The 21,835-nt window shown below is 37.0% G+C and overlaps 1 protein-coding gene across 1 annotated transcript; it reads right to left on the bottom strand.

Annotated features, from left to right (window-relative positions):
* Positions 1–1,062: 1,062 nt before the first annotated feature.
* Positions 1,063–21,342, bottom strand: SMAD5 (SMAD family member 5; the record flags this gene model as incomplete). The annotated part of the gene is made up of 6 exons (XM_084252467.1): positions 1,063–1,206; positions 2,603–2,859; positions 4,681–4,902; positions 10,931–11,050; positions 12,542–12,793; positions 20,940–21,342. The coding sequence occupies 6 exons, from the start codon at positions 21,340–21,342 to the stop codon at positions 1,063–1,065; spliced, it is 1,398 nt and encodes a 465-aa protein (XP_084108593.1).
* Positions 21,343–21,835: the final 493 nt, after the last annotated feature.

Below are 21,835 nucleotides of genomic sequence, written 5' to 3'. Positions count from 1 at the left end.
AAGGCACCTTGAGTTGGAGCAATAGACTAATAGCCTATAATCTAGGTTGAAAATAAAACAAAACTAGAAAAAGCATTACTTCCTATAACTGTAATCTATAAATTGCAGTGTTTGTTAATACAAAAAGGGTACCAGGGAGGTAAGGATGAGCATCTAAGTCTAAGTCACTTGAGTGTTTCACAAAGTTACACTAAAAACTGTCACCCATCAAAGTGCAAAATAAAAGATTAATGCATGTCAAAATTAAGAGTTCTTGCAACATTGGCCAAATGCAGCAAACATGGCTGCACAAGGCCGTGCATGCACTGTCACTAGCTATAAAGAAGTACATATGACAGGTTCTGAGTAAATGACATAAACTACAGATCTGATGTTTGCAATAACATTTTTGTAAAAGAAAACATTTTACAAAAGATATACTGAGTGAAGTCACAATACACTGACAAACATTTAGCTGTATTAAATGCAAATTTTATGACATCCTCTACAAGGCTATCACTTTGCTTTTACTGAACACTACTAGTTAGAGCAGTGCATAGTGTTTCTTTAAATGAACATTTTTTTTTTTATAGTTTCCATTATGTCCCTACCATATGCTTTTACAAAACAATGAATTATACTTTTTAAAGTTGGTGGGACAAAGAAACTGGTACAAGTATATCTTCTAGAAAATTCAGTACAGAAGGGAAGACTTTTTTCACTTTTCATCCTCTTATACTAATTTTCATCATGTGATTCATTTTTTAAAACAATTTATCAAAAAAAACCTGTTGGGACAAAAAGGCAAAAGTATCTTCCAGTTTAAGAACAATGCAAAACTTCTGAACTGGGGCACAATACTTACTCTGTATCTTTCACAACACTTTTGAGAGTTAATCACACGAACATGAATACAAACAAACGTCAATTCATCACAAAATACAAATGTATTGGTCACAATTATGTAGAAAAAAATAAGCTGTAATATCTGTTTTCCATGTAAGCTCACAGTATCAGTACAGAAAATTTCCCTAAAATTAAAACAAGTCCACTAATAGTGTAATTGAAAAGAATACTTCTGCACTATGAAACAGAAGATATGGGATTCAGAGGGGAGCCCATCTGAGTGAGGACTTTATCCAGCCACTGAAGAGGCCCATGAAGATGAATCTCAATCCAACATGGGGTGCTAGTAACATCCTGCCGGTGATATTCTGCGCCCCAGCCCTATGAAAATGAACAAACATCATAGAAAAATCCCTTTTTAAACTGTCAACCAGACTAAATCAATTTAAACATAACACAAAGATACTTTACAGTAGTGGTATGCAGAACGTACTTAGAAAATTACTATCACAAAACCAATCTTAGCACTCACCAAGGAATTAAAAGCAACCCAGTAGCTGTGTTATTGAAAGATACATGTAATTCCCTTAACAGAAATACAGCAAATGTTTCACAATTCTTTTTCTTTTCAATTTTAGAAAGGTAATACAGTGCAATATATAATTAAAACTAATGTTTTTATAGTGAGACAGAGCCTCACTTAACAGGATATATTCATATAAGTTCACATATTTTATTACCAAAAAATATTTGGCATTTAGATTTTGGTTTTTTTTTTTAAATGTCACATAAGGCACTGTAGATCTGATTAATGCATGCAAGTATAATTAAAATGGCAATCACACAGCAATTAGTCTTTGAGATAGGAAATTACTAGTATATATTGAGCTGAAACACTTTAGCCTAAAACTCCAGACAAAGATTAAAGTATTTTGTTTTCTCTTTCATTTCCCTGGATTTATCAAGTTCTTGACTTTACTGCTTACGGTAGTATTGGCCCAGGAAAATTAGGCAGGGGTGTGAGGAGGCAGGAGTAAGGGACAGAATTTAATACAGAAAGGGAAAATGCCTTCAGGGTTACTGACAGATTGATTCATATAACAGGCCTAGAGCAAAGCAGCAAGAAAACACTGAACCACTGGTACTAAATGCCAAAGAAGAAAAAAATCTTCTCATGGCATTTGACAGTTGCTCTTTTTTGGCTAAATCCTTAAGGACCACATGGATACACAGTACAGGTAGCTTAAACAGATCACTAAAATTCACTAACTACCAACATTTTTGGAATACGAATAAAATCAGGCCATGAGTAAGTGATACATTTGAAAATTTCCTTGAACTTTGCAAATCCTTAATAACAAAGACTAGACACAAGTAAAATACTTATATACCCTATAAAAAATTCTTTAAGTCACTCTAATGGGAACTAATAACTGAAATTGCTGAAGCTAAGGAATTTAAAAAGCAATTTAATGTTAAATATTTCCTAGTAATTTAGTCTTTGAAATTTTTCATACACTCAGTTCTTTCTCAAAATGTGATATCAAAACCAGTATCAGTAATATGTATTTTATAATGTCTGGATTACAAAATAAAAACTTAGACCTATCATGAGATAAAAATGATAAATTCAAGATCTTCACTTTAAAACCTATTAAATCAGGTTAAAAGTAATTATCACCTTGCATTTAACACTTTTCAAAAATTATACCCTATAGACATTTAATATACATATTTACAGTGACTCAAATTAAGTTACAGGTCATAAGCCACTCACCTTGACAAAACTCATTCGAATGGTACACATTTTGGTGAGCTCATATACTGCCTCAAATCCATGGTTGACAGACTGAGCCAAAAGTTGAGCAAACTCTTGATTGTTAAAAATTTTGAGGCTGCAGCTGCTGGGAATCTTACACACAGTAGTGGGATGAAAGCCATGATGAAAGTTGCAGTTCCTACTCTGTACAAATATGCTGCTGTCACTGAGGCACTCTGCATATACCTCTCCGCCAACATAGTACAGATGAACACCTTAAAAAGACAGGTAGTCGAGAGCCAACTTAACAAAGAAGTATTATGAAACCAAAGAGGCTATATGAAGACAAACAAGAATACCCACTAATCTACAGCAAAGTACTTAGACAGAAGCTACCACTCGGTGGCCTTACACTGTCAAGGATAATCAAAAGGTTAAAATCTGCCAAAATCTATAGTTCCTCAAGTAAGTTAAGACCTTATTAACATTCAAGTTGCTAGCAATCTTTGATAATCAGTTTTTAGTTTTTTTCCTTTTCCAACTATCATTCATCAACTCTACGAGAGAAAGTAAAGGCAAAAAAACAAACAAACAAACAAACAAAAAAAGCGCTTTATGGTGAATTATTGTTCAAAGGAATGCTTTGTCTATCAACTATGACAGCCCTAAGTGGTTAAGAGTTTTTAACTCATTGCCAATGGAAAGGACAGCAGAAGTAAAAACAAAAATCCTAGTCACATATGTAACTTCAGGGCACAGGAAGAGCTTCTTAATGACATGATATATTTTACTTCAATAAATTTTTTGTATTTAAAATACCTATGTAAATAGTTTTATAGTAAAGTCAGTTTAGATAATAAAAATTCAAATTATACAGCTAGAACTATATAACTAAAATTCAAATTATATACCACAATAAATGACCAAATTCAACTGACTATAGGGAAATGACAAGATTGCCTCTTCCCAACTTTACTGCAAACAGGGCTAAAAAGACCGGCTTGTATACCCATACTCTGCACATATGTGACCCACAGATTTGCCTCATGTGATATTACAAATTATGTTGTGTTTTTGAACAAATAAAAATAACCCAGGAAAGAAATGGTTCTACAAATGTACATTGAGAAAAAAGGGAAAATTGATTTTACAATTTAACAAGTAGGTTTCTCTTAAATTATTTGGTATGGGGTAAAAATCAATGCATAGAAGTGAAGTGTTTCACCTAAAAAAATCACGGCAAGTTGGTACTGAAGTCAAAAGAGAATGGAAACTTTCTTTTCAATTTATTTTTTGCAAAAGTATTTTTCTGGATCTTTTCTGTAAGAAATCACATCACAATCATAGTTATTTGTCTACCTTTTGTTGTTAATTTGGACTAAGATTTTCTCATGTCAAAAAAACCAAAAAGCAGCATTAAAAACAAAATTTCTTAAGAGTTAGGTAATATACTCTTCCTAAGATAGATTTCCTTTCTAACCACTTGACATATGAGATTCTGACATTTCACTGCAGTATGAAAAGTTTGTTTGTTGTGGCAACTGTCTTGAAGGACGCATTATAAATGAAACCTTGTTACCTGAATTTAAAAGGTAGGAGTGGTGGTGGTGAAGTCAGTGAAGACCTATGTCATTCAAACGGAACTTCCTATCTATAACTGTTCCTCCAAGATAATGGAGATTCCTGGAGTCATCTCAACCCCAACAAAATACTTAACAAATATCATCAGCAATACAATTCTAATCCTTCACCACTATTCATGTAGTCCACAAATCTCTCCTTATATGTATTTACTATGAGCCAGGTATTATACTAGCTGCCAAGGATATCATGAAAAGTAAAATACTGATAAAGCTTATATTCCAGCAGAGCCTCAAAAAATAAAGGTATAAATAATGTAATTTCAGACCCTACATATTATGAAGAAAAAGTAAGCAGGATAAGGAAATGATAACTGATTTACATCTTTACTTGACATTCTTCAGTATCTGCAATGGAGAACAGAGATCACAACTGAAGTTTGTTGTATGCTCAGTACCTTACACAATGCACAGTAAATGACTGATTGGAACTGACTAGGAAAATGACAAGATTACCTTTTCCAATATGTCGTCTAGTGTTTTCAATTGTTGAATTCCTATTAACGTTTGACAACAACCCCAAGCAGAATCTACTTTTGTTATTTGAAGGATCTGTGAATCCATCTACTAACACACTAGTAGAAGATGCATGAAAAGCTTCCCCAACACGATTGTTTAATTCATAGTAGACAATTGAACACCAATGTTTGGGTTCTTCATAGGCAACAGGCTGCACATCTGTGAACAAACCAGGCAGAAAATATATTCAATGAATGATTCCTTTAACCCAGCCTAAACACTTTATGAAAAGATTCACTTAAGTTTCATTATCCTTCCTGACTTTGAGTCCTTATCCAAAAAGCAAACATGAGAAATGCCTTGAACAAGGCAGTTTTTAAAATTATACAAAGACAGGCAACATCATGTTTTAAATTGTTTATGTAGCACAGTTTAATCCAGGTTTAAACTCAAGATACCGGGTCTCCAGGCTCTCAAGCTATAGGAAGCCACTGGAGCATGAGTTCCATCCTGGCCAGGGAGCTAACTCAATTGGCTCAGCAGACATTTCCTGCCTCACCTGCTGCTCCCCTCAGCAGTATATTTCAGTAGATCTGCCTGTTCTGCTCCCCACTCTCTCTGGTGAATCCTCTCACTGCCCCCATATATATCTCTGACCTACACCCCAGTTCTTGTATGGATAAATAAATCTTTAAAAAAAATTGAAGATGCCAAATATCTGAACTATACCAGTATGTAAAAAAAACAAAAAAAACAAAAAAAAAAAAAACCCAAACTCTAAACAAAAATTACAACTGAAAAACTAAGTTGAGATTCTCAACAAAGTAGGAATAGAAGGGAACTTACTCAACTTGACAAAGATTTATAGAAAACTTCTAGCTAACATCGTAATGGTAAGAAACTAGAAGCTTCCCATCCAAGATCAGTAACAAGGCAAAAATATTCTCACTACTCCTTTCGACCAACATACTTAAATCCTAGTTAAAATAGTAAGACAAGACAAGACAATAAAAAAGATGCAGACTGGGAAGAAATAAAGCTCTCACTGATCACAAATGACATGGCTATACATATAAAAAATCTGAAAGAAATGACCAAAAAACTCCTGGAACAAATAAAGCAATTAATACTGGAGGATAGCAGGTTAATAAAAAGAAGTCAATAGCTTTCCTATGTACTAGCAATGAACAAGTAGAATTTCAAATTAAAAACTCATTACCATTTACATTGTCTCAAAATATGAAATATAAAAATCAAACCAAATAGGTACAAGATCTATATGAGAAAAACTGTAACAATCAAAAAAAGTCAAAGAAGAACTAAATAAATGTGGAAATATCCTGCACTTATGGACAGGAAGACTCAATACCGTCAAAATGATAGTTGTTCCCAACGTGATTCAATGCAGTAACAATTAAAATCCCAGCAAGGTATTTTGTAGCTATTGTAAAATGAACCTAATGTTAATATTGAGAAGCAAAAGATCCAGAATAGCCAATACAATATTGAGGAAAAACAAAATTGGAACCACCCAACTTAAAGGCTTACAGTAAAGCTATGGGAATCAAGACAGTGTGGTACTATGAAAGAAAAGACAAATAGCTCAAAAGAACAGAACGCAGAGCCCAGAAGTAGATTCATTTAAATATAGTTAATTAATCTTTGATGAGGATAGAGTAAGGGCAATAATGGAGAAAAATCTTTTCAAGAAATGATGTGAAAACAACTGACATTCAAATGCAGAAAACGGATTCAACAGAGCCCCCAAAATTCACGAAACAAAAACCAACAGAAGTGAAAACAGAATTAAAATGATTTGAAAATATAGTTCCGGATGTCAATATCCCACTCTTTATAACTGACAAAACAATCATAAAGAAAATATGCAAGGATACAAAATAAGCAAGGATACAGACTTAAATAACATTTGACTAAAATCTACTTGATCTAACCAAAATCCCACAGAACGAATGACACAATATACAGTTTTTTTTCAAGTGCACATGGAATATTCTCTAAAATACACCATATGCTCTGCTAGAAGGAGGCAAACCTTTTCAGCCCACCAAACCAGCACATGTGAAAAGAATTATATGCCAATACCAACGTAATTATTTTGTGGTTTTCAGGCCACATACTATCTTTGTCACGTACTTCCGCCTTTCTGTAACAGCCTTTCAATAATCTACAGAACATTCTTAGGTCACAGGTTTTATAAAAACATGCATAAAACAAGTCTCAACTAATTTTAAAGACTGAAATCATACATAGTATGCTCAATGCATACAATGGAATTAATTAGGAAAAAGAAATTTGGGAAATCCTAAAATATCAATATTTGGAATTGACTAACATGCTACTAAATAATCCAGGGGTGGGCCTCCCCTGGTGGTGCAGCGGTTGAGCACTGGGCTGCAAAGCTGCCCGCAGCCTCTGCAGCGTGGGTTCGATCCCCGGCAGGCAAGGGAGATTGCCACATGGCGTGACAGACCTCTCCTGCAGCACCCACTGCTTCCCTCAGCAGTGTATTTCGTCAGTCTGCCTGTTCTGTTTCCCGCTCTGGCTCTGGTGAATTCTCTCACCCTCCCACGCTTCTGACTGTACCCAGTGCTTGTATAAATAAATAAATAAATCTTAAATAATCCAGGGGTCAAAGTAGAAATAAAACATATAAAAAGTTATGGGATGCAATTAAGACCATGGTTAAGAGGAAAGCAATCATTTTGAACACCTAAGTTCAAAAAGAAGCAACAAATCAATAACCTAAGAGTCCTACTTAAGAAACCATACAAAGAAAAATTATACCCAAAGCAGCAGAATAAAGGAAATGATAGAACTCAGAGTGGAAATCAATGAAAAAGAGAAAAGCTGGTTCTTTCACAACTGGGAATCTTTTAGCTGAAACAAACAAGAAAAATGAACAGGACACAAATTTAAAAAAATCAGGAAAGAAGCCATCACTACTCCAACAGAAATCAGAAAGATTATAAAAGATACTATGAAATAGTTTATGCCAACAAATTAGACAAATATAGATGAAATAGACACACTCCTACTAAGGCACATATCACCAAAATTGACTTAAGAAAAAAAAGAGTGAATAGACCAACATAATAGGTAGGAGTCAGTAATTTAAAATCTTCCCACAAATTCACTGGTAAATTCATAAACTATCCAAAGAATAACAATACTTCACAAACTCTTACAAAAAATAGCAAAAAATATTTCTTAATTTATTCAACAAGGCAACTATTACCATGATAATGCCATACAAAGCCATCACAAGAGAACTACAGACCAATATTCCTCATTAAAAGACCAATATCCCTCCTGAAGATCCCTCATGTTGAGCAAAAATACCCAACAAACTAAGAGCAAATCTAATCCAGCAATATATAAAAAGGATTATATACCATGACCATGTGGGATTTATCCCAGGAATAGAAGGTGGTTAAGTTTAACATCAGAAAATCAATTTCATGCAATACACTTTATCAATAATAAAAAGAACCCAAAATACCCACATGATCATGTCAACAGATACAGAGTTTGGAAAAAACTCAACAACGACTCATGATAAATTAATAAAATAGGACTAGAAGGAAAATAGTAGTTTACAGGATAGCCCCTCCAGAACAATTCTGAACAGAAGTATTGAGAGCAGACATTCTTGTCCTGTTCCCACTCACAGAGGGAAAGCAAGTCAATCTTTTACCATTAAATATGATGTTATATTCATACATGCCCTTTAATATTAAGAGAGAGAGATGTTAAAGGCATCCAGACTAGATAGCAAAAAAGTTGTTTGTTTTTTTAAAAAAGGCTTTAACAAATCCAAATAAGAACACACAAAAAAATCTACTAGAACTAATAAATTAGTTCAGCAAGGCCACGTTACAAGATTAATAAACAAAATTCAATTGTATTTCTATATACTATAAAGAAGAATTCAAAAATGGAGCGATTTTAAACTTCATCCACCTAGGAATAAATTTTAAGAAAAGTAGAAATAGATACAAAAGACTTATACTGAACCCTAAGACACCTAAATAAAATGGAGAGACAGTCCACATCTGTGTACTGGAAGATGATAGTGAAGCTCCCCAAACTGATTTAGAAATTCAGTGTGACCTCTATCAAAATCCAAAGTGGGATTTTTGGGGAAGGTGGGGGAAATACTGACAAGCTAATACTAAAATGAGAGGGAAATGCAGATAGCCAAATAATTCTGAAAGAGAACAAAGTAGAGGACTAACACTTCTAATTATCAAAGCTTACCAAAAAGCTTTAATAATCAAGACTATGAGCTGAAGATAAGAACAAAACTGAGTGTTTTGAATTGAATCAATTCATTTTTAAAAAAGATGTCAAGGCAAGTCAATGATACTCATTTCAACAATCAATGCTGGAACTAACTGGATATCTACACACAAAAAGATGAGTTTAGACCCTTACCACATAAAATACTTAACTCCAAGGGAATCACAGATCTAAATATAAGAGCTAACACTAGAGAAATTCTAGAACAAAGCACAGGAGAAAATTTTTCTGACATTGGGATAGACAGATTTCTTAGGCACAACACCAAAAGCATGATCTAGCAAAGAAAACAACTGATGACATAGACTTCATCAGAGTTTTCATTAAAAACCTATCTGCTTCAGGAATTTAGAAAACCTAAATAAGGGACCAGGAAAAAGACGAACTATAATAAAGAAAAAAAAAAAATCAAAATCAACACGCAACTATCAACCAGAGACACACGGGGCGGGGGGGGAGGGGGGAGAAGAGGTCAAAGTAAGGGAGGTGAAATTGTATGGGGAATATAACCAAAATGAAAATGCATACATTGTGCAAAAATGAAAAATAATGTAAGAATTATATAAAATAAAATATTAAAAAATAAAAATAAATAAAAAACACCTTTCTGCTTCAAAAGACACCAGTATAAAAATGAAAAAATAAATCATAGACTGATAGAAAAAAATTGCAAATCATTTATCTGATAAAGGACTTTGAACTACAATATATACTAATAAAATGTGAGAATTCTTACATCTAAATACCACCACAAACAACACAATTAAAAAGTAGCCAGGCCTCCCTGGTGGCGCAAGAGGTTAAGCACAGCACTGTGAAGCTATCTGCAGCCTCTGCAGCATGAGTTCAATCTCAAGCCGGCCAGGAAGCCACCCACATGGCGCAGCAGACCTCTCCTGTCTTACCCACTGCTCCCTCAGCAGTGTATTTCAGTCAGTCTGCCTGTTCTGTTCCCCACTCTGTCTCTGGCGAATCCTCTCACCCTCCTGCACCTCTGGCCTGTACCCCAGTTCTTGTATGCATAAATAAATAAACCTTAAAAAAAATGGGCAAAAGACTTAAGTAAGCATTTCACAAAGAAGATAAATGAGTATATTGCAATGTAAATATAATAAATATATTTCAAGTGTTCAACATCATTCTCAGAGAAATGCAAATTAAAACCACTATGAGAAAGAACTTCGTATCTATGAAAAGGGCTATAATTAAAAAAAAAAACAAACAGATAATACAGTGTGGAGAAACTGGAATTCTCATACATTGTTGGTAAGAATGTAAATGATACTGCCACTCTGGATAATACTGGCAGTTTTTCATTAATAGTTATATTTACCATATGACTCAGAAATCCCACTTAAACTTCTACCCAAGAAAATATAAACAATGTCCACACAAAGACTTAAATGCATTATGTTCATATCAGCATTGTTCATGGAAACAAATCAAATGTCCACCAACTGGTGAATGAACAAACAAAATGTGGTGCCATCCACACATAGAAAATTGTTCAATAATGAAAAGGAACAAAGTACCAACACATGTTACACAATATGAAGAAGCTTGAAAACATGATACTAAATGAAAGAAACCAGATGTAAAAGACTATACATTATTTGGTTCTATCTATATGGAATGTGCAGAGAAGGCAAATCTATTGCTATAGAAAGCATATTAGAGGGTCTCTCGATCTGGGGATATGAGTAGGATAAATTACAACTAGCCACAAGGGAGAGTTTCAAAGGATTATGGAACTAGTCTAAAAATAGATTGCAATGATAGCACAAAATTTTACACATTTCTAAAAATCACTGAATCACATGCTTCATTAAAATGGATAAATGTTATGACATATTAAAATAAAACTATTTTTTATAGTATCCAAGAAGTTAAAACAAAACCAGCAAAATACATATGGTATTTCTCTTACCTCTGCTGGATATACTGGGCATAATCTGAGGAATCATATTATTGCTTGTATCCATGGGTTGGGAATTATCTTGACCCATCTGATCATCTGGTGGCATATAGGCAGGAGGAGGAGTATCAGCTAAGAAGAAAATGAGAAAAGTTAAATGCCAAAAGAACAGTTAAAGTCTTCATCTCCCTTTAATTTATTATTATAAAAAGAATTTAACTATTCTTATTACCAGCAGAGTTCATTACTGAACATTATACAAACAACAATGGAGGATGCTATGTTATGGCAAGGAGGAAAAAAAGATAGCACACCCAAAGGCTGCTGGAAATCTCCTGAAAGTTCACATGTATTGGTCCGGATCCCTGGCAATCCAGAATAGTTAAGATCAGTGCTAAAGTTTATTTTAATTCAAAGTTAAGAATTTTGCGTCTTTATTTACTTAGAATCATATGTGGGGGAAAACTGCAACTACTACAAATCAAAGTGAAGGAAACAGGATTGTGTTAGCTTAGCTACATCTCCACAGAGACAATTCTAAATTATCAGGATCATCACATATCATATATTGTTATTTAAAACTGAAAAATAAAACCGTGACCCTATAAAATTTGCTATCAATACTAGCAACAGTTGTTTAAGTCTTTCAGAACATCTTAAAATGGCTGGTAGGCCTTATTAAGTAGCTAGGTAATTCTCTTAGGAAACTAAACAAGCATAACCAGAAAATATTCTGAGTTCCACATCTTGTGGTCAAAAATCTTAGCAAAAGCTGTAGTTATATGTCTTTGTTTCAATAACCATAAATAATGAATATAATGTCTTTTTCACCCCAAGATTTTACAAGGTACATTTGAGACAGTTACAATCAGCAGTGAATGTAGGACGAACTATAAAAAATAGTTTTTGAACAGATACCTAATAAGAAAGCAAGCAGCTGGTATTTAATTTCCCTTCAAAAACACCAAAAGTCCATCTGTTGCTATGTAGAGAAACAACAAAGAACATACTTACATATGACTCCACCTGACAAGTGTTCAAATATTTCTTGATGGTGTAACAAAATTTAGGAACTTTATAAAATCTACTTCTCATCTTTTTTCAGGCAAATCAGCTTCCCAACTAAAGATAACTGAGGTTCATTTAGCCTGTCTCTAAAATGATTTGACAAGCTATGAATAATAAGTAGTACAGATGAAAGAGCACAGAATTTAGAGTCAGACAAACTTGGGTCTGAACATCCTCTAATATTTGCTGTGTGGCCTTCGGCAAGGTAATTAAATTTTTGGGATTAATGAAAATTTCTTTTACCATCTGTAAAATAGAAATAATACCTAACATGGTTGTTCTAAAGATTAAATTCAATAGCTTTCATCAACCAGTTTTGTAAAAGGCACTCAAATGAATTACATGAAAATATTTTTTAGTCAAATATTGGTGCTCTGATTTTTTTTTTTAAAAAGCATATAGTACTTGGCAAAATAAAATCCAAAACTCTTCTGGAAATCAAACAAATACCAAAGAATACAGAGGCAAAAATAGCTAGCTCTTGGCAGATATAACAGGCCACCCAGAAAGGCAGGTTATCAGGATTTATTTTACATGAATAAAATAATTTCTTACCAGGGAGCTGAAATGGACTTCCTGGTCCAGAACTTGCTGGCGAATTGGGATATGTGCTGCTAGCAGGAGAAGGGGGGTAGGGGCTATTTGGAGATAAAGGGAAAGGAGTGTTGTTGGGCTGGTGGAAAGAATCGGGAAAGGTTGCATTCTGTGGCATGTGTGGTTCATTGTGGCTTAGGTTCCTAAATTGAACCAGAAGGCTGTGTTGTGGATTGAATTCATTATGACGAGGCACTAACACTGGAGGTAAGACTGAAAGACAAAAATCAAAAGCCATTTGTCAACAATGACTAGCGCATATATCCCACACAATAAAAATTGTAAACCTATTAATACTACTTACTTTTAGGAAACGATTCTTTGTAGAGCCTTTGCTCTACATGATAATTAAACTCAAAACTTTCTAGGCATTTAACCGTTATAAAGAACCCTGGAAGACAGAAAATCCAGCAAACGCACCAGTCCTTCACGCCTATCTCCAGGAGAGAAAATGTTATTCAAAATAAGCATAATACAGACAACTTAATGCAGTAAAAGTTCAAAAGAAGATTAGATCTTAAAGAACCGGTAAGATTTCACATGGGAAGGTTAAGGATGAGGAGACAGAGGAGGAGATGATTCCAGGAAGAAAATAAGGATACTCAGCTGGCCTAACCATTGCGGTAGGAGGTATGTATGAACAGAGAGTGAAACTGAAGTCAATTATGTAGGGCCCAGAAGCCTTCATGTTACAAGTTCTGAACATGTCATCTTTTAGTTTGAGAGACCTCATATTTTTATATTCTTCAGTAAAATTTTCCTTATTGAAAATAGTAACATTTCCTAGGTAGAAAATCCTCTACTCTAAATCAGTTTTTGAAACATGACCACATGAAAATAAGTACAGGGCCTCCCCGGTGGCGCAGCGGGTGGCCTCGGCAGGGTCTTTGGTCCGTCTACCCGTTCTGCTCCCCGCTCTGTCTCTGGTGAATCTTCTCACCCTCCCTCACCTCTCACCTGTACCCCAGTTCTTGTATAAATAAATAAAATCTTCAAAAAGAAAAAAAAGAAAATAAGTACAACAAAGTCTTAAAACAATTAACATTTTAAGAGATTTTTTTAAAAATATAAACTTTAGCCTTACTCACATTCTCAAAGTACCTTTTCCTATAGGAAATGGAAAGAAACTGATCTATTTAAACTCATAGTGTACCAATACTCATCTTTTCCAACTTTCCTGTATTTGTCAATGTCATTTCACTTCTGACATCATTCAGCAGCAACAAAACCAATCTATTTTTAAGTTAACTGGGTCACACTTTCCCCTCCCTGAAGTAGGGATGTACCTGAGGAATCAGAGGCCAAGTAAGTATTTATACTGTTTATTTATTTATTTATTTATTTTTGCTGCATCTGTGTTGTAATTACATGGTTAACATCTGACTATAGTTGTTTTATTCTACTGTACATTACCAATTGTTGTTCCCTACAAAGAATGATGGCATAGGTGCCACTGGAGAGCAGGACATTAGACAGTAAAAACGTCTATGCTTAGCTGGCCAGCAATCTGAAAAACTTAGTGAAATAACCAGTTAGGGATTCAATCCAGTAAGGACTGTTTTACTTTTTTAGAGGTAGAAGTAAAAGTATAGGTTCCTTCTGACTTGGGTATTTTTTTTTTAAAGATTTATTTATTGATTGATTGATTGATACATACATACAAGCACTGGGTACAGTCAGAAGCGCAGGAGGGTGAGAGAATTCACCAGAGCCAGAGCAGGGAGCAGAGCAGGCAGAAGGACTGAAGTACACTGCTGAGGGGAGCAGCGGGCGGCAGGAGGGGTCTGCGCGCCATGTGGGACCCTCCTCCGGTGGCCGGGGAGCAGCTGGGGATCGAACCGGCACTGCAGAGGCTGCGGGCAGCTTCGCAACCCAGGCTCAACCCCTGCGCCACCGGGGAGGCCCTGACTTGGATATTATCTGTGTAAAACATATCACATTTTTAGTTTTTAGTCTATGTTCATCCAAAATAATAAATGGAGTTTAAAAAGATAGATGCTACAAGAGATTAAAACAAAGACAGCAATTCCATATTGCTTCCAGACACAAATTTAAATTCTTAGCCATTTCTTCTAACATTTACTTTCCGCTAATACACTTACATGATTTGTCAAGACATTATCTGTAGACTTATCTGTAGCTGTCAGGGCTAATGAATAGTTTTCTTACATTATTTATCCCACTCTAATTCCCCTTTCCCACAATAAAGTTACATTAAAAAAAATTTTAGTTAAATTCATATCCAGCGTTGATATTATATATACAAACATACATATATACACAGTATTCACTGCTGAGTCAAATATGAACTCTGGTTTCATTCTTTCTGGAACAGTAATTTTATTAAAGTTAATTATTGCCTTGTTTCTTCATTTGCTTAATCTTAAGTATATGCCACTAATATTTACAAAAATCCAACAGATCTGCCAAATTCTCTTTCAATAGGATTTCAAAGACAAAATTACTTTTTAGATGCCACAAATCAACAAGTGATCTATTGACTGCGGGTCTCTCCCCCGCCCCCCACAAGTCCACCATTCTTTCACTACATCGATACTGGTTGCTACTTAGGTCTTCTACAAATATGAAGTCCTGGGCCTTCCTTTCCCTTTTCTCCTGTCAGATTCCAATTCCAGAGCCTTGTTCTCTATTAACTTCCTAAAAAAAAAGGTATAAGGAGTTGAGTCCTTTCACAATCAAAGTGTCTTGTCTTTTATTTATCTACAGACAGATTCTAGAACAGACATTTCCCCGCTCTGGCTACAGGGGGTGGAGGGGGGAATGAAGACACTGCTTCATTTTCTTCTAGAATGCAGAACTGCACTGAGAAATCTAAAATTCTAATTTTCAGTCCTTTGTAAGTATCTGGTCTTCTCTCTCCAAGAGCTTTCAGAATCTTTTTTAAATATGTAATAGACTAAAATTTCACGTGTAGGTCATTTTCTATCTCTTGTTCTGGTACTATATAATTCACTTGGCCCTTTCCATTATTTTCAATTCTCGGAATTGTTCTAGTATATTTTTTTGATAATAAACTCTGTCATTTTTCTCTGTGCTCCAATTCCAGAATGTAATCTTTACTAGAATGACATTTAATTTAAAACTTATTCTGAGTCAGTTTATCTAATTCTCACCACACACTTATGATGTAGGTGTTATTCCCATTTTAAAGAAGAGAAAACTAAGTCATGGAATGGTTAAGGAATGTGCCTGCAGTCAGGTAGTACTGGTGAAATCAGGATCTAGATCCAGAAAGACTAGCTCCAGGACACAGTCTTTTTTTTTTTTTTTTTTTTAAAGATTTATTTATTTATACAAGCACTGGGTACAGTCAGAAGCGTGGTAGGGCGAGAGAATTCATCAGAGCCACAGCGGGGAGAAGAACAGACAGAATGACGAAGTACACTGCTGAGGGGAGCATGTGGGACTCTCGCTGGTGGGCGGGTATTGAACTGGTGCTGCAGAGGCTGTAGGCAGCTTCATAGCCCAGCGTTCAACAGCTGTCCCACCAGGGAGGCCCAGGACACAGTCTTAACCACTGGATAATGCTGCCTGTTAGACAGTGGACCACCTGGATTAGTCTTCTATTTTTCTTTATCGATTCCCAACTATCTTCTATCTTAATCTTTTTTTTTATATGTGGTCTTTTTTTTTTATAGAGGCATGTTTTATTTATTTATTTGTTTGTTTGTTTTGTTTGTACATGCACTGGGTACAGTCAGAAGCGCGGGAGGGTGAGAGAATTCACCAGAGCCAGAGCGGGGAGCAGAGCAGGCAGAAGGACCAAAGCACACTGCTGAGGGGAGCAGCGGGCGGCAGGAGAGGTCTGCGCGCCATGTGGGACCCTCCTCCAGTGGCCGGGGAGCAGCCAGGGATCGAACCGTCGCTGCAGAGGCTGCGGGCAGCTTCGCAACCCAACGCTCAACCGCTGCACCACCGGGGAGGCCCTATATGTGGTCTTTATTTTTAATCTTTTTTATTTTTTTACATCATTGTTCATTTTTAAACAATATTTGCCTCCCCCCACCCCCTCAGGTGTAGTCCCCATAGAGTTTCCTTCACCAATGCACCTGTGCACCATCACCTCAGTCCCCTGTGCTCCTCCCTCCCTCCCTCTGATCCCTCTCCCTCCAACTCCCCTGCAGTGTGTCTCTGATTCATAATTGTCCATTTTTGCTTTGCTGTGTTTTCTACTGTTACTATTTTTTTTACACTGAAGTCTTATTTGGTTCCCCTGTATTCCTGCTATAAGTGAAACCATGCGGTATTTTTCTTTTTCTTACTGGCTTATTTCACTAAGCATAATTCCTTCTAGTTCCATCCATGTGGCTGTGAATAGCATGAGTTTATCTTTTTTGACCGCTGAGTAATATTCCACTGTGTATATATGCCACATCTTCTCGATCCAGCCATCTATTTTTGGGCATTTGGGATGTTTCCGGGTTTTACCTATTATAAATAGTGCTACAAATAAACACAGGTGTACAGGTGTTCTTTTGAATCAATGTTTTTGTGTCCTTTGGGTAGATCCCTAGGAGTGGAATTGTCGGGTTGTATGGTAGCTCCACTTTTAGTAGACTGAAAACTCCAGATAGCTTTCCATAGTGGTTGGAACAGTTTGCACTCCCACCAGCAATGTAGGAGAGATGTTGGCTCCACAATAACTAGGTGATCTTGTAAGTTACACCCTTATGAAGTCTCAATTTCCTAAGCTTCAAACTTATTAGTAACTTATAGGGCTGCAAAATGTTAGTACCTTTTTTTAATCCTATGAAGGGATAACCTCTCAGGAGGTACAAAAGTGCCTAGTTTGTAAGTGTTCATTAAAAGTTAACTACTATCACTGGGCCTCCCTGGTGGCATAGCGGGTTGAGCGCCCCACTGTGAAGCTGTCCGCAGCCTCTGGCAGTGCGGGTTCAATGCCAGCTGGTGAGAAACCCACGTGGTGCGGCAGACCTCTCCTGCCGCGCCAGCTTCTCCCCTCAGCAGTGTATTTCTGTCGTCTGACTGTTCTGCTCCCTGCTCTGTCTCTGGTGAATCCTCTCACCCTCCCGCACCTCTGGCCTGTACCCCAGCTCTTGTACAAAAATAAATAAATCTTAAAAACAAAACAAAACAAAACAAAAAAAACGGTGGGCCTCCCCTGGTGGCACAGGTGATTAAGTGCTGTGCTGTGAAACTGTCCGCAGCTTCTGCAGCGCCGGCCGGCGAGGGGTCCCACATGGTGCAGCAGACCGCTCCTGTCTTACCCGCTGCTCCCCTCAGCAGTGTATTTTGTTAGTCTGCCTTTTCTTTCCCCACTCTTGTCTCCGGTGAATCCTTTCACCCTCTCGCGGATCTGGCCTGTACCCTGGTTCTTGTATAAATAAATAAATCTTTAAAAAAAAATGACTTGCAAAAAATAAGATTTCTATTGCTTGATTAATAGTCACATTCTAGCTACGGAGGAATGTACAAAAATCCTAGTCTTCATTTCCAGCAACTTCTAGCAAGCTTGGGAGTTTTTAAGACTACATTTCTCTATTAAATCCTCACATCTTCCTTTCCTCATCAACTCCTTTAGGCTACAACTCTCTCTGGACTCAATAATTGGAGCATCACCTCAAATATCAAGTCGCAGCTCTAAACCCCTTAAACTGAACTTTCCATAAGAATTTAAATGCCCTTCCAGCAGTAACACCACCCTTTCTACCTTACTTGCTTTAAAGAGTAAGTTGCTATGAAATGATCTATCCATGAAGAAAATCATGTGGCAAGGCAGCCTCCAGTCAATAACCAGCAAAAGTCCAACAGCCTTCAAGAGCAAGAATCCTGTCAACAATAACATGAAGCAGATCCTTCCCTAGCTGAGTCTCAGGTGAGACCCAAGCACTGACAAACACCTTGATTACAGCCTTGCAAAGAATCCATTTAAGCCTGAACTCCTGTTCCAAAGAAACTGTGAAAGAATAAATATGTGCTGTGCTAACAAGCCACTTACTTTGTAGTAATTTGTTATGGGGCAATAGATAACTAATGCACTCAGCCAGTATTTTATCTTAGACAATTCATTCATAACAAAAAAAAAATATTGAGCATCACCTACTAAGTGCCAGGTAATAACTATTCTAGACACTGAGAATGCAACAGAGAATGAGGCAGAGGAAGGGAACACTTATGTCATTCAATAAACAAATGTCTATATTTGAGTCAGGTAGTGATGGGGTATTTGGGCAAAGACTGAATGGGGTGAGAATGTTCTTTGCAAAGATCCTGGAGAAAGAGTACTATAATTAGAAGAAATAAGAAGAAAAATGCCTGAATGCAAGACTATGGAAGACCAAGGAACAGAAGAAGTTTGAGGACAGGTCATGTAGGGTCTTGCAGAAATGTGTTTTAAATATGATAGAAAGCCTTCAAAATATTTTGAGCAAGTATTGACAAGGGTTGGTATACATTTCCAAGATCACTGTAGCTGCTGTGTAGAAAGCAGAAAGGACTGGAGAAGAAGAAAAGAGTCAAGAGAGACTAATGAAGAGACTACTTAATTGCGAATGATGACGGCAGATGGTTAAGAGTGATATTATCAAGATATGTATTTGAAGGTACAGCAGATAACATTTGCTCATAGTTCAAATATAAGACTTAAAAGAGAAATAAAAGATGACATCTAGGTAGCTATTATTATTTTTAAAAAGATTTTATTTATTTATTTATTTATACAGGCATACAAGCACCAGGTACAGTCAGAAGCATGGGAGGGTGAAAGAATTCACCAGAGCCAGAGTGGGGAACAGAACAGGCAGACTGATGAAATACACTGCTGAGGGGAGCAGTGGGCGAGACAGGAGAGGTCTGTTGCGCCATGTGGGACCCTCGCCAGTGGCCGGGGATTGAAGTGGTGCTGTAGAAGCTGCAGGCAGCTTCGCAGCCCAGCACTCAATCGCTGAGCCACCGGGGGGGCCCTAGGTAGCAATTACATGAATGCAAGTGCCATGTACTTCAATAAGGAAAACTGCAGAAAGAAATGACTTGGCGGGGAAAAGAAAAATCAAAGTCCTATTTAGATACATCAAATTTGGTGCTTTTTAGACATTCGCATGGAGATGTCAAGTAGACAAGTGGATATAGGAGGCATAAAATGGACTCCAGAGTTCAAAACATGAGATCAGTTTATATGGTTTTAAGATATTTTGATGGGGCCTCCCCGGTGGCGCAGTGGTTGAGCGCTGGGTTGCGAAGCTGCCGGCGACCTCTGCGGCGCCGGTTCGATCCCCGGCTGCTCCCGGCCACCTGAGGAGGGTCCCACATGGCGCGCAGACCTCTCCTGCCGCCCGCTGCTCCCCTCAGCAGTGTGCTTCGGTCTTTCTGCCTGCTCTGCTCCCCGCTCTGGCCCTGGTGAATTCTCTCACCCTCCCGCTCTTCTGACTGTACCCAGTGCATGTATAAACAAAACAAACAAACAAATAAATAAAATATGCCTCTATTTAAAAAAAAAAAAAAAGATATTTTGATGGCATGAGAGCAAAGAGAGGAAAACTCAACAGGGACAAAAAGACAGGGACTGAGTCCTGAGAAACTGAAAACAGGAAAATAAGTCAACAAAGAGGCTACTTTAAAACAGCCAATGAAGTAGGAGAATCAGGAAAGTGTAGCATTTCAGAAGGCAATAAGGAACACGTTTCGAGTGGGAGGGTAGGCAAGCAAATGTATCAAATGTTGTTAAGAGGCCGTGTAAAATAAGGACAGAGTGACCCCTCTTCTATCTGTAAGAAGGCATCTAGTGATCTTGGAAAGTCACATGGAAGGGAAGAAAGACAAACTGGAGGGGTATCAAGAAAGAATGTACAGTAATGCAGAGAAAATAAATATGGAACTCCCATAAAATGGCTAGAGAAAACAAGGTAATACATTGGGACCTGGGTGTGAATGAGGTCAAGATAGGAAATCATTTTTAACTTTTATTTTAGGACAGGTACTGTCCTAAATCATCACATTTTTGTATGCTGTCACAAAGAGTACAGTAGAGAGGGAAAATATAATGCTGGAGAGAGGGTGGTAATGCTGGAACAAAGTTCTTGAACAGGCAAAAAAGAGCAGAATGCAGCACAGATGGAAGATAGGTCTCGGGTAAAAAAGGCCAATCGCAGGAAAGGTGGAGCGCACCTGACTGACTGCTGACCGTGAACAGTGACCTAGACTAAGCTACTCAGGAGCTATAGCATCTATGTATAAAAAGCTAAATTACAAGATTAAAATCTTTAAACAGCAAACCCAAGGTTAATACAACCTTCTAATCACTAAATTCAGTTAAAAGTAAATCAGGAAGAGGAAGTTTGGTGGTTTTTTTTTAAATTCTCCTAAGGGGAGCAAAACCTACCTGGACTCTCCACTCTCTTGTAGTGGTATGGGTTGATGCAAACTTCTTTTTGCTTAGATCCAAAAGGAAATTCACAAATATCCAATGGCTTTAACTCATGGTGACTCTGCAGATCAGGCCATCGCCACACCCGACAATATATGACATGGGGCAGGCCCTTTCTGTGAGAGACCTGCAGGCGTCCGTCCAGGGATCTGGGGATAGTGACACACTTGCTCGGCTGTCCCGGGCTGCTCAGGGCTTTCTCCAGCTCTTCCATGGCGCCCTTCTTCTTCTTCAGCTTCTTCACCAAAGCATCTACTGCCTTTTCTGCCCATTTCTCCTCCTCATCGCCTTGCTTCCAGCCCAACAATCGCTTCACTGCTGGACTAGTAAAAGAAAACAAGCTGGCCATTGACGTCATTTGATATAAATCTTCAGAGACCTTCCTGTAGCTCGAAGTCAGTGGCTATTGAAAGAACAGATCACAGGTGAAAAGTCAAATAGTAGATCCTAAGCAGAAGTTCCAATTAAAAAGGGAGGAGTGACGTTTATCTTTGTTAAGTGCCATAAGCTTCTTTCATTAGTTCAAGTCCTGAAAGAGAGAAAGGTCAAGAACAGTAAGATCCCTAATATAAATGAATGCAATTTATACACATTTATATCAATATAATTTAAAAGTATGTTATTTCTAAGAGCAGAAAAGTATTAACAAATGTAAAATTTAAGAAACCTGTCTAGAAAGAACTTTTCCTTAAAGTTCTGTGATCTCTCACTGCCGTGTTTATAACATTAACAAGTAATTCAAGTTCCCAAATGTTTGATTCAAAAGTGGTTTTCTTCATTGAAACCCATGTCACATGCTGTCAGTTTTGAAGATATGTCCTGACCCGCACACATTTCTTAGGAGAAATTTA

The sequence above is a fragment of the Talpa europaea genome, assembly GCF_964194135.1.
Source record: "Talpa europaea genome assembly, chromosome: 13".
Taxonomy (NCBI): Eukaryota; Metazoa; Chordata; class Mammalia; order Eulipotyphla; family Talpidae; genus Talpa; species Talpa europaea.
This window is presented reverse-complemented; position numbering and strand designations above follow the sequence as displayed.